Source organism: Cyprinus carpio, chromosome A3, assembly GCF_018340385.1.
Source record: "Cyprinus carpio isolate SPL01 chromosome A3, ASM1834038v1, whole genome shotgun sequence".
NCBI classification, from domain to species: domain Eukaryota; kingdom Metazoa; phylum Chordata; class Actinopteri; order Cypriniformes; family Cyprinidae; genus Cyprinus; species Cyprinus carpio.
In genome coordinates this window covers 25,200,735-25,214,239 of record NC_056574.1, presented here as the reverse complement: position 1 = coordinate 25,214,239, position 13,505 = coordinate 25,200,735, and the positions used below count along the sequence as shown (strand labels likewise).

The window sequence follows — 13,505 nt, the reverse complement described above, 5'->3', positions numbered from 1 at the left end:
TGTGAACCCGGAGCGGAGCTGGAGCGGAATGATTATTAAATGCTCTGAGCGCAGAGAGGAAATTGTTGCCGCTCCACTCCGCTCACATACTCTGGTTTACACTGGCAGAAAAAAATACGATTTTTTGCCCACATCTGACACAGTTCGAAATTTCATGCACAAGTGTAAATCCACACGAGATCCGATTTTTTGCTTCCGATCTGAGCCGTTTCCAGATATGGTTTTAAATCAGATATATATCCGATATCTGGACATCCGACCTACGTCTTAACACACATTCGATTCCTCGCAGAACTCCCAATGTGTGGGCGACACGTTTGCCCATAAAGACAGCGTTTTAATGCTGATGTGCTGTAGGCACTCACATTTTATTGAGAAGGAACTTAAAAAAATTGCACATTCAGGGGGTGGTTTTCAGCCTCTGCCCCGTGAATTTTATAAATACAACATCTTCACTACTAAAAGCTACATTATATTTCTTAGCAATGAGGTGATAACTTTCACTTGTTTGCAAGCTTCACACTTGCACAGTCTCGCTATCTCTCATTAATTTATTCAAATTCATTTAATAAATATCATCTTGGCTCTACTTTATTCACTAAAGAATTCTACCTCTAACGAGCTGTATAAAATAGCATACCAAATGAAAATTAACGTAATTTTCCGTCATTTATCCGTTCAATGAGATTTTGAGCTGCAAAACATCCATGACAGCCGTTGTCCATGCTGGCAAATAATAGCCAAATGGCCACTCAACGTGAATTATATAAATAATTTTAATAGCACGGCCATTCAAAACCTGAGGATCTAACATGTGTGATCACTCACAATCATTTTGGGTGGAAATTATGTAAACACAGATATCGGATACCAGTCATGTCTAAATTGAATGTAAACAGATGGGCCAAAAAAATGGATATGGTCAAAAGATCGGATCTGTGCATTAAGACATGCAGTGTAAATGCAGCCTCTGTGGCAAAACTGTGGCCGAGAGGCAGTTCATCAGACAGTGTCGCTGCTTTTAATTAAAGAGCAGTTCACTGTAAATCGTGACCAGAGGCTGTGGTGAAAACAACTGCGCAGCAGCACCTCATGACGCACATTAGAGCCCTGTTTCCTTTATTCCTCTGTTTATCTTGCTTTCCCTCTCTCTCTCCCCCGTCTTAATGTCTCAGTCACACAGAAATCCCATGCTACTCAGTCCAGCTCTGCTACCACCATGGAACTATAAATAATCAACGTCTCACGCTTAAAGCAAATCCATCCTCCTCCGACGTTACGGAGGAGTTTGGTTTTCTGCAGAGCTAATTACAGCTCCAGCCTCCGTGATTAAACTCAGCCTCAACTCTGATTGGCAGCCAGAGAATCTGTTGTCATTGTCTCATGTTGGCTGAATGCTGGATCTTGGATCCACATGAGACTTCAACAGAACAACTGCCACCCACACAGAAAACCCAGACTTGACTTGACGAATGGAGTCCACAGTTTGACAAACAAAAAAGAATATAATTGCTCCCTTAATGGGCTGAACAATGTGCACCACATAAACCTATGAGGTTTTCCTCCCTCTCTTTAATTGCTGGCCATTCAAATGACAAGATAAAAGAATAGTTGACTCATAATGAACAATCTGTTGTCATTTATGCACACTCATGTCCCTGTATGACTTTATTACTTTTTTGTAATACAAAATGATTATTATAATTTTGAAGAATGTGCTGGACTTATTTATTCCATGCAGTGTAAGTGAATGGGAAGTAAGGCTTTTAAGCTTCAAAAGGGAAACAGATGTACCATAAAAGCATCACAAAAGTTGTCTCTATGACATATTGTATTCTAAATGCGTACAATAGATTTTTTGTGACAAACACAACACAATGTGTGAATGGCACGTTTTTCAAAAATGTCTAATTTTGTGTTTGAGTAAAGAAACAAATGGAATGATATTAAAGTGTATTTTTATATTAAGGTATACTGTTCCTTTAAGAAAGTTTGAGCAGTATGTTCTCATGGTCATCTCTATCCATCACTCTACTTCCAGGACCATGTCAATGAACAGAATTTTATTTTTGTCAGGTGCTCCACTGTTCTGCAGCATTGATATGAACAATTAATCAACCCTCAGGGTATGACTCCCACATCAGTACTCAGTACCCACATCATAATTCACTTAAGCGTCTTTTGGCCCTGGTAATAAATGATGCTTGTAGAAATATATAGAGTGAAGTATCCAAGGTCAATACTCTGCAGCAAGCCGCAGCTCTACTAATGTGGAATTTTGAGTGGGCAGCGGCAGACATGTTGCTGAGTGTCAGCCACTTTTAAGCTAGCTGTTTGGTTAGCGCTTAGTGTACACACAGCCCCTCCCCTCTGCACAGGACAGGAGTCATTAATTATACCTCCTCAACCAAATTAGACATGGAGTGTTTTATCTTAATAGCTCTCTGCAAACAAGCCTCCAGGATGGGCATTATACTGTTTTCATCGGGCAAAGGCGTTCTCATTCGATTCAATTCCTCTCTGTCGCTTTTGAGGGCAGAGCATCTAGGAAGGTTTGTCGCAAGCTTTTCCTCATCCTCCCGGGGCCTGAAGGTGAAGAGCCCTCTGGTATTGTATGACACTCATGTAATCACTCCTGAAGGGGGGAGATGTTGATTGGAATAGAAGCAGGTTGAGATCTAAAAGCACAAAATCTTTTTGCACCGTGACCATGGAAATGCACAGCGCACAAACAATTAAAATGCTAATTTCCTATCCCTGTGGTAAAGTGCTAATGACTTTTCTAGTCATCCAGCACCTAATAAATAGTTCCCAGTGAAAGTTAGATGATGCAGTGTAGAAATCCATTGAGGACAAATCTTTTCCCCAAGATTAGATCGTTCCATATGTGCTGCATGCACTGCGGGTCAGTGGGGCAGATCAATATATACACTGCAAAGTATATGACTGAACTCACTGGCAATAATTTTTTTTAATTTAATTTAATATAATTTAATTTAATTTAATTTAATTTAATTTTAATGTATTTTATTTTAGATAAATATGTAGTTTGTAAATAGGGTTACATTAATAAACAAATAAACAATATTAAAAACAATTATTGTACACATTTAGAAGATAACTATTTAATGGTATCTTTATTGATTTATTTTAATTTTCTTTAATAAAATAAAATAATTGAGAAATGTATGTATCTCTGTCTCCTTACAAACTTAATTTTTCCTGTGTGTGTTCATAGTGGGTGAAATAATAATCGGATCCATATGCAGTACTTTATTGTCAAGAATGGTCAAACAGGCAGAGATCAGAGAACAGCCTCAGGTATGTCAGGGGATATCCAAAATCAATAACAGTACCAGGCAGAGGTCGGGGCAGGCAGCAGAGAATCACAGTCGGTATAAACAATCCAAGATCAGACACGGAAGGAACAAACACAGGGAAAACGCTCGGAAATGCTAGACAGGACTAAACAAGACTTCGCACTGAGTTGACGTGAGTGTGCTGCTTAGATGTGTGTGTGTGTGCGCGTGTATTAGCTGCAGGTGTGTGTGTAATTAGATGCAGGTGTGTGTGTGTGCAATCAGTCCCAGGTATGAAGCAGGATGGGAATTGGAGTTCAGAATGGAAATACAAGATGCCTGAGTGGGAGTGCCCTCTATAGGAGTTCATGGGCACTCCAGCTGATGATCGTGACAATATGGCAGTTGTTTATTAGCTGTCATCTGACAGCAGTAAGAACAAGTAACAGTGTGCCGTACCCTTCCTGACAGTACGTAAAACAAGGTTCAATATATCAAACTACTGCTTGGCGAAAGAGTTGCACTGCATTCACAGTAGATGCTCTATAGCATTTTTCCTGACTTTTGGTATATTGACATCGCCTATAGCACTGGTTTACCCTTATGGAAAAGAAGTTTATTCAAGTGTGCTATTAGTATACTTCTTTTAAACTAAAAATAGGAAAGTATGCTTTTAGTTTACTTTTTACGTACTTCTTAGAAATGGGCTTTATGTATTCCTTAGAAATATACTTAAAATGACATTTAAGTATAATTGACTTATACTTACAAAAAATCTAAATATATTTGAGCTATACTTGTGCTCCTAGAATCCGTGTTTTCATTGTTATATGGTAGAGGGCGCTAGTACACTTCTTCTTTACAGAATTTCCAAAAAAACACAAGTGAAGAAGAAAAAGAAACAACAGATACTAACACATGTAATCTAACGCGATCAACTGACAAGAAACAGCATCTAAACTGTAATGTTATGGAATAAAATGTCGAGCGATGAAGATGTTATAATTACAGTCAAGCTTTGGGGTGTTGATCCACTCCATCGACGTTTTGATTATCATTCTGAATCCAATTCATAGTCTTTTTTCAACTTTTTGTTCAAAATGTTATTTCTTCATTTTTTTATGAAACTTACCCACATTAAAGTGTTTAAAAAAAAGAATGCATGAAGCTAGAATAAAATGTTTTTGTTTACAAGCAGATACCCTGTTCTTTCTTTGGATGTTTGTATATTCAGATATTCATATAACAAAATATATACAAATTAAAACCTAAATAGGGACATAGTAGTATACTTAAAGTATAATGTAAAGTTCACTTAAAGAAAATTTATGAGTATACTTGCAGTATAAAACTACTAAACTAGTACTTCAAAAGACTATACTTCAAAGTGTACAAAGTATTTAATTAGTAAACTATCAGTATACCTATAAGTTCACTTTTAGTATAATTGCAGTACAAACTACAAACATAGAGGTAAACTAGTTGTGTACTCAAAGTTTGCTACTGTTATACTTAAAGTATACTTAAAAGTATACTTTTATATACAAGAAAGTGTGCCAATTTAGTCCCAAGGAATATTGAAACAGTACACTTACAAATATACTACTAGAACACTGATATTTGTATACTTGCTACATAAAGTATACTTAAAAATATACTTGAACTTTTCTTAAGTATACTTAATAAAATAAACTTGAAGTATATTACTTTTTGGTAAGGGTAGTATCTTCCTCACGTTTAATCTACATTATCTGTCAACAGCAGTGAATTTATTGTCAGTGCGTTGCTGTTAGTCTCACTCAACTTCTTAATACATTTTTCCGTTTTCCTAGGACTTTCTCAGTTACACCTTTTTTGATCTGCAATTAATTTAAATACTTAATAAAATACTTCTTATAATAAACTGTCTTTACAACATCTGTAACCATTGGGGCCCCTCAAATCAAGTGGTCAGAGGTTAGTTTGTTCCTGTATCCACTATAACCTCTTTTCACTGTCATGCTGAACACAACTAAAGTCGAATGAAATAAGAAAACAAACTTACTTCTCTATTAAGAGCAGTAATACAATGAGGACGAAATTAAGCATCTTAATTTTGATTCTCTGCTCCATTGCTTCATAAAGCTTCCTTTTAATTATATTTATCTAATGAGGTCATTGAAATGCATAGGCGCAGCCGGCTTGCTTTGCATAGTGGCGGGATGGGGCTGTTTTCATCACAGGCGCTACATTGCCTGTGTTGTTTGATTAGATTTTAAGTGGCTCAAACACTGTCATTACTTAGTGTCTAGAACACAAGAGCCTTTCTTCATCAATTTAGTCTATCCAATTGCTTTGTCTTTTTCTCTCTCTGCTTTACAAGTTTCTTCCTTTTTAAGTGTCTTTTTGGTTTATGGATGGTTGAATATTCACTCTCTTTCGCTTTGTTCTTAAAAGCAAAGAACTTTCACACAGAAGAGAAAGTATTTCACAAGGTTTCACAGATTCTAATGCCTTATACATGGATTATTTGTTTTGATTTTTCAATTTACTACTTTTTTCATGAGCAAAGACATTCTAAATGGTTTCACAAAGTTTGGATACCAACTACAATATGTGCATAATTCACCTATATATATATATATATATGGCTGCATCCAAATCAAAAAGTAGCCAGATCACATACTACTTTCTCTGAGATTCTGAAGTGTGCATCTGGGAGAGGGTTTGTGAATGGCAGTGAAGGCGACGCAACTAACACATGACAATGATGAAAGTAGTACAGTTGAATTGCATTCATACTACATACATTCTTACTATATAGAATGTGCTTTTCATTTAGGAATGATAGAACTGACCAGCTTTATGGGTGATTCATAGTCAGAGTTGTTCATTCAATAAATTCATTCAAAACACTGATTGATTGGCTCCATTTGGAATTATTTTTAGCTAAAGGCTAGATTATGTTAGTTGGCAAAATTCACAGTGAGCTAATAAAGCATTTTATTAGCTGATGTTAATAAAATGCAACACAAATCTGTTGCTTTCGTTTATGTGAACTCCATTAAATTTTCATACAGCGTAGGAATCAAATCGCTATCCAATCAGAGAAAACGCATGAAGTGGCCAGGTGTAAACAAGCCCTAAAATGTAGTGTAGTGAAGTGAAGTGAAGTGAAGTGAAGTGAAGTGACTTGAGATGTGGCCATGGTGAACTATACTCGGAATTAGTGCTCTGCATTTATCCCATCCAAAGTGCACATGCACAGCAGTGAACACACACACACACTGTGAACACACACCCGGAGCAGTGGGCAGCCATGTTTTGTTGCAGTGCCCGCAAAGCAGTTGGGGGTTCAGTGCCTTGCTCAAGGGAAACTCATTCATGGAACTGAAGGTGGGAGACAGCGCTGTACATTCACTCCCCCACCAACAATCCCTGCCGGTATGAAACTCGAACCCACAACCTTTGGGTTACAAAATCTAACTCTCTAACCATTAGGCCACGACTTCCCCCTCCTTACTTGTTAAGTAACTTAATGTACAGTAAGTTACTTAATAATTGCATCTTGTTTATTTTGCTGTTGTTTGAAAGTAATATCACACTCACAGTGTTGTTGGTCTGAATATTTTGGCACAGAATAACAATACCCTTGTTAAGTCATACTGTTTATATTCAGTCTGAAAGACATCAGACGTTCCATGTCTGTGTATATTTACAATGTAAGTATGTGTGTGCATTTGCAATGAATGTATACTGTGAAGTTTCAAGAGCAACAAAGTTTCAAAAACAAATGCTCAAACATTTCCAAATAACGGGTAAAAAACAGAGAGAGAGCTGAGCCAAAGACCAAAAGTGAGCAGAATGAAAGCAAGAGAAAGATGTTCTACATATGAGACGGTGGAGAGGAAGTTAGATAAGAGTGAAAAAAGGGACTAGAGCTGGGTTTAGCCATTTCTGAATCCTGTTCCATTAAGAATTAATGGCTCGGTGCAGTTTCAACTCTAGACAGCGCTCTGTTGTTCTTAGCATTTGTGCTCTGTTTTCATTGGTGAGCTCGCTGACGTCAGCCCACCCTTCCAAAACACACTGAATTATTCAACTGCTTGTGGCCTATCGCTCCATCATCAGCACGTACAGCAACATACTGTATGTGTCCTGCCAGACATTCATAAGCACCGCTGTCGACACGCAAAGCGGGAATTGTGCCTGAATATAACACGCCTTTACTCCAGCGTTACTAAAAGGATTGCACGTCATCTCTGTAAACAACTGACAGTACAAGAGGAGTTGTGTCGTTTTATTTTCAATAAAGAAAGTAATCTGAAAACATCAAATTCATAAATCATACTTTTAGGATGGTAAGCCTGGATTCGACAGACACTGCAAGTAGTTACTTCGTCTTCAATTGAGACAGATAAGCTTGGTGAGCCATTTTTACCCACAGTGCTTGACAAAAGAAATGTGCCATCAAACCAAATGAGACAGATTAATGAAATGAATTTTTCACACCGTAGAACAAGAAGCATTGGAGAAAGTTGGAGGGGGTAAATAAAAAAGAAAGGCACTTTGACTCTAATAAGGTTGCGGATGAATTGGGGGCTGTGCTGCTGATGAAGGAAACTCTGGCGTTGTCGGAGACATCCTTAGTCTTCGGTTCATCAGGGGTAGGAGGAACGCGATTACAGCTTCCTCCTAAAGCATGCTGATAGGATTAACAGCATTAACCCAAATGTCCTGTGACACTGGTTAGCACCACTGCAGCTACTGAGATACCCCGGTCCCCCCGATCACTGCTCATCACTCTCCAGTGTACTGACCTGACACACTTAGGAAAATTTGGTCATGACTGTCATGTCTTTTTCAGTTTTTTTTTTTCTTTTTCTAGTTCTTCAGAATGGCACTGTTCCGGATATCATCTGGGAATTGCTGGTCTACTGTTTAATGAAGTATTTAAACATTATATTAATTTGACCTAACACTTTCAAACTATGCACATAAGTATGGATGGCAGTATTTGAGTATTACATTTAATTTTGTGCTGCTGACAAAGGAAACTCGGTATCTATATGTTACTGTATGTGGCACTATTTGATTTATATAATTCATTTTTGTTTTATTTTTTGTTTCTTTAATACATTTTATTTAAAAAAGCATACTGTACAATTTTATGATTTACTGGCATTTCCTTACTCTTTTTGTGTGTTTAAGTGTGTGTGTAGGGACTGTGTTATGTGGAACTGTTTTATTTGTTTTATTTGTTTATTTACACCTTTTTTTTTTTTTTTTTTTTTTTTTTTTTTTTTTTTTTACACAGTACAATGTTAAATTGTAACATTATACAACATACTGTATGCACTGTTACAATTTATTTTATTTTATTTGATCTTTTTCCTGTCCCTGTATTTTTGTGTATTAAGTTTGTTTGTTTATTTGTTTTATTTATTTAAAATTGTAAACTATTTTTAATTTTTTTTTAAACGACATACTATAGAAATGTATTTTATCTTTTTTATGCCACATGTTTTTGTGTATTTTTGCATATTCAGACACAGGGACTGTCTTATGTGGCACTGTTTGATCAATGTGTTTGCCTGGCCTCTCTGGATCTGATATGATTTGCTCTCAAGCATTGCTTTATCCCCACACCTTACTCTCTGGGACTGAGAGAGAGACAGAGCGAAAGATACAAAGCATGGATGGATCCTCAGCAAATACATGCTTAGTGATCACAGTCTAGCCATAGAAGACTGACACAGACAAACATGGCATCCAAAGGAAAAACTAATCTATGTTAGTGTGACACTGGTAAGGTTGAGACAGAGTCACACCTTCTCTTTCACTATTATAAATGTGTGAAATAATTTGAAGAACTTATTTCACATTCACACTTTATACATTTTCACATTTCACACTTTTACAATATTTTTTTCATTAATATTATTTTAATTTTAGTTCGATTTTTAAAAGCAATTTTATTACAATTATGAGCACCCATTTTTTAATCTTTACGAATTTTTTCTTCTTTCTTTCACTGTTGTTATTGTGTACTTTGATGTGTTGGCAATATTAAGTAAAAGAATAATGCCAGTAAGCTATTGAGCAATAATGTGACACTCCTCTTTTCAATTCATTTCCAGATGGGCAAATGGGAGAACCAGAGTTTGACTTTGAAATTTCCTGTGTGGCCTCGCTTCAACTCTTTTGGTGATGCGGAGACAGACGACAATCACCTGAACATTGTAACTCTAGAGGAGAAGCCTTTTGTCATTGTGGAGAATGTGGAGCGCCTGACAGGCACCTGCATGAGAAACTCTGTGCCCTGCCGCAAACACATCAAAGAGTAAGGCTTGCTGCTCACCTTCTCTATCACTCACACATCTCCTGAAAGAATCACTCTCAAACCGATGGATGTTTGACTTACTGACCCTAGAGAGGTGCGTAGAGTGATGTTAGAGCACTCTTAATGAGTGTTTGATATATGTTGAGGGTTGTTGATTGCATGAATACATACTGTAGTCCGCTTGACACTGAATTGGATTTTTACAGGTGTTAACTGAGTTTTAGGTGCTTGTTGTCCAAGGGAGACCCAAAGGTTTTTTTTAAAAAAAATACATTTTCTAAAATAAAATAATGCCTTTTCTAAAGTTACAGTAAAAACAGTAATATGAAATATTGTTAATATATTCTTGTGATGGCAAAGCTGATTTATCAGCAGTCATTACCCCAGTCTTTAGTGTCACATGATCCTTCAAAAATCATTCTTATATGCTGATTCAGTGCTGAAGAAACATTTCTTATCAAGGCTGAAAACCGTTTTATGTCTTTACTGCCTCTTGTGATCAAATGAATGCTGAATAAAATTATTATCTTTTTTAAAAATTTTACAGACCTCAGACTTATGAACAGTAGTTTACATGTTTGAGTTTATTAAAAAAGGCACAGTCATAAAAGTTGTTGTGATCTGTGAGCCATGATTAACACAAAGTGTGAAAACTGCCCATGTAAAGAAACACTTTTATTGGATTTTTTTTACACTGCTTAATAGAATATATAGAAATGCGAAGAATATATGATCTCATAGGATAACTATAGCTTGCCCTGTATGCATGAAGATTAGTCTCATCAAAGAACTGAGCACACACACAAACACACAAGAGAATACATGGATGCCACACATGTCCATGTACACACAGGCCAGTGTTCTCTGTTATCTTCCTTCAATGGCACAATCCCAGTTCAAGCATTGTGTCTGTTTGGAGGAAGAGGAAAGTGAGGAAGAAATTACTGAGGCATGCAAAGACACTGGCAGGATATATAGTCTGGTCCTCCCTGAGATAGACCTGTCTCTCTTTCTCTGTGTCTCTCTCTCAGCCTAACTTTATCGGTTCCTCATCTGCTTGCTTTTATCATAAAATTACTCAGTCAACTTAACTACTGAGTCATAATCGCAGTAAACAGATTTCTTACTTATTTGAAAGCTCATCTATCACTGATATAAACAGTATTCATTGCTGAAGCATTGTTGAAGGCATAGTTCTCTACTCAGGACCCTATAATTTAAATATCTGGGATGATTTTTTTTTTTTTATTTTTTTATGCAATGATTTGATAAATTGTTGAAATATGGAATTTTATGTTTTTTATGTTGTTGTGTCACTGTTTCCACAAAAACATTAGAAGTGCCTCAACTGTTTTCAACATGGATAATAATAAGAGATATTTCTTGAGCAGCAAATCGGCATATTAAAATGATTTCTGAAGGATCATGTGACACAAAAGACTGGAGTAATGATGCTGAAAATTCAGCTTTGCATCACAGGAATACATTACACTTTTTAAATTATTACACTAGAAAACTATTTTAAATTGTAATAATAATAATTATTATCATATTATTATTATTATAATCATTTAGGTTTGGAGAAGGCATGAGGGTAAGTAAATAATGCCAAGTTTGGAGTTAATAAGATTTTTTTAATGTTTTTGAAAGAGGTCTCTTATGCTCACCAAGGCTGCATTTATTTGATTTTATATCAAATAAAAAGTGTGACCTCAAAATAAGTAGATCTTCAAAATTTCTGCTTTTTTTTTTCATGAAAGAAGAGAGTTAGCAGGTTTGGAATGAAATAAAGATAGGTAAAAGATGACAGAATTTTCATTTTGATGGTTGAACTAATACTTTAAGCCCCCCAAAAGCTATATTTGTGTGAAGATTCAACTTTTTTGGCCCAGTCTGACAGACAGACAGTCTAAGACTCTGACTGATCTTTGTCAGAGATAAATATGATGATGTGTGAAGTTGAACAGCAGCTCATCTGGTATCCTCAGCTGTCATTTTACCCTCAACTTTAGCTGCCGCTGAGGTTTGTAGAACTGCAGAAACTGATGCAGTGCCAGCTTGACAAGCCACAGACACAGAGGAAACATGCTTCAGTGACCAAGACACACACACACACACACACACACAGAGAGAGAGAGAGAGAGAGAGAGAGAGAGAGAGAGAGAGAGAGAGAGAATTTGTTCTTTATAAGCAAATGTCAGAATTCAAATATCTGAAGCCTGTTGTCAACTCTATCAGCTCAGACTATCACCTCGAACTTTTACCTCTTAGATTTAACTCCTAGATTTTCACACTTTGTGTTGTCTTGGCAAGTGATCAGAATTGGCTGCCATATTAAAAAAAAAAAAAAATCTCTAAAAGAAGAAACAAGCATAGCAGACAGTGTGTCTTCATAAGAATGTAATTAGTGTAGTAAAGGCAGCGAGGAAGTGGTCTGGTGACATAAAGGAGCCCCTCTTATTGCCGCTGGGTATCAAAATGGGAGGAAGCCTGTAATAATATGGATTCTGCCTTGTGAGAGTTTGAATAGAGCCTCTGCAGGAGCCGGGGGAATTCATTGTGTGCGTCATAGCCAGCGCAAAGGGGAAGAGATTGATTTTAAACTGGATTTTGCCTAGGCAGTCGAATGTGTGGCTCTCTCATTGTGGAGACAGGAAAGTTTCTTCATTTCTGCAGTCAGAAGGCATGCAGCCACTTCTTGCTGCCAAAAACACTCCTCTGCTTTCATGAGATCAGTGCTCGACTGGATTTACAATTAGCTTTTTTTTTCTAACATAACAGGAAACACAAATTTCATAGCTCAGCTTTTCAGTCATTTGTAGACTGCACTGCATCTGCATTGTAGACTCATTTATTTTGTTCATGTACTGGTTATGGAGCAGCTAGGACAATCAGGCAAATGATTGTGTGATTAAAAGTGAAAATTCACTTCTTAAGGTTGTAGTAATTTTTACTTTAATTATAATTTTGATAAACAGAATATTTTATATTTTATTTTATGTTATTTTATTTTAGATTTCAAACTTTTGCTTCCCTAGTAATGAAGGCTTATGCACTGCACATATTTTGAGGTGCAGTAATTTTTATTTCTATAATAATTTTGATAAGCAGAGTAATTTTTTGTTTTGTTCAACCTCTGGCATCTCCAGTAATTAAGGTTTACACAGTGCAAATGCTCTTTCTCTGGTAAGACATAATGGAAGTGTTTGCAATATTCTGAGGTCTCTGAAAAAAAATATTTATAGTCATTGCATGCAGGCTACATCTGGGGCTACATCAAATACATAGCAATAGCAAAAATAGGTCACAGTGAGAAGCAGGAATTGGTGTGCATGGGAGCAATCTGTGGAGACAAAGTACACTCATAAGTGTCTTATTCTTATTGTTGATCTGTTTAAAGAACATAGAGAGCTGAGTCTTAATTAGCTTCAATCTAAAAGTTAAATGAGGTTCCCAGGTGGCTTTGCTCATTTAAGTGTTGTCTGTTTGAACTCTGCAGTGGATATGCTCCACTCACAGATGGTGGCGGGATTACTAATGCAGCTCTGTCCTGTCTGCAACCCTGTCATTTTTATCTTTACTAAAGTACACTTTTCTCTACAAGTTTAGCTAGTGTGAACAACTGTCTGCTGATTGGAGAGTGTTCTATATTCACACCAGTCTCTCATAATTATGTCCAGAACATGCCTCCCCCAGAGTGACTTGTAGTTAAGGGTCCTGTTAACCAAAAGGTTGTAGGTTTAAACCCAACAAGGGACAGTCCATTAACCACTGCCATTCTGCCCTCGAGCAAACCACTTAACCCCAGGCTACTCCAGGGGGATTGTCCCTGTAATAATTGTCCTGTAAACTGTCTTGGACAAAACCAAAAGTTTTGCGCATTC

The 13,505-nt window shown here is 36.7% G+C and overlaps 1 protein-coding gene across 1 annotated transcript in view; it reads left to right on the top strand.

Annotated features, from left to right (window-relative positions):
* Positions 1–13,505, top strand: part of LOC109055817 (glutamate receptor ionotropic, NMDA 2A-like) — a 123,660-nt gene that overhangs the window by 91,501 nt on the left and 18,654 nt on the right. The window contains exon 5 of the mRNA XM_042725861.1: positions 9,419–9,621. Within this exon, the coding sequence (XP_042581795.1) occupies positions 9,419–9,621 (203 nt within the window). The remainder of the gene's footprint in view (positions 1–9,418; positions 9,622–13,505) is intronic.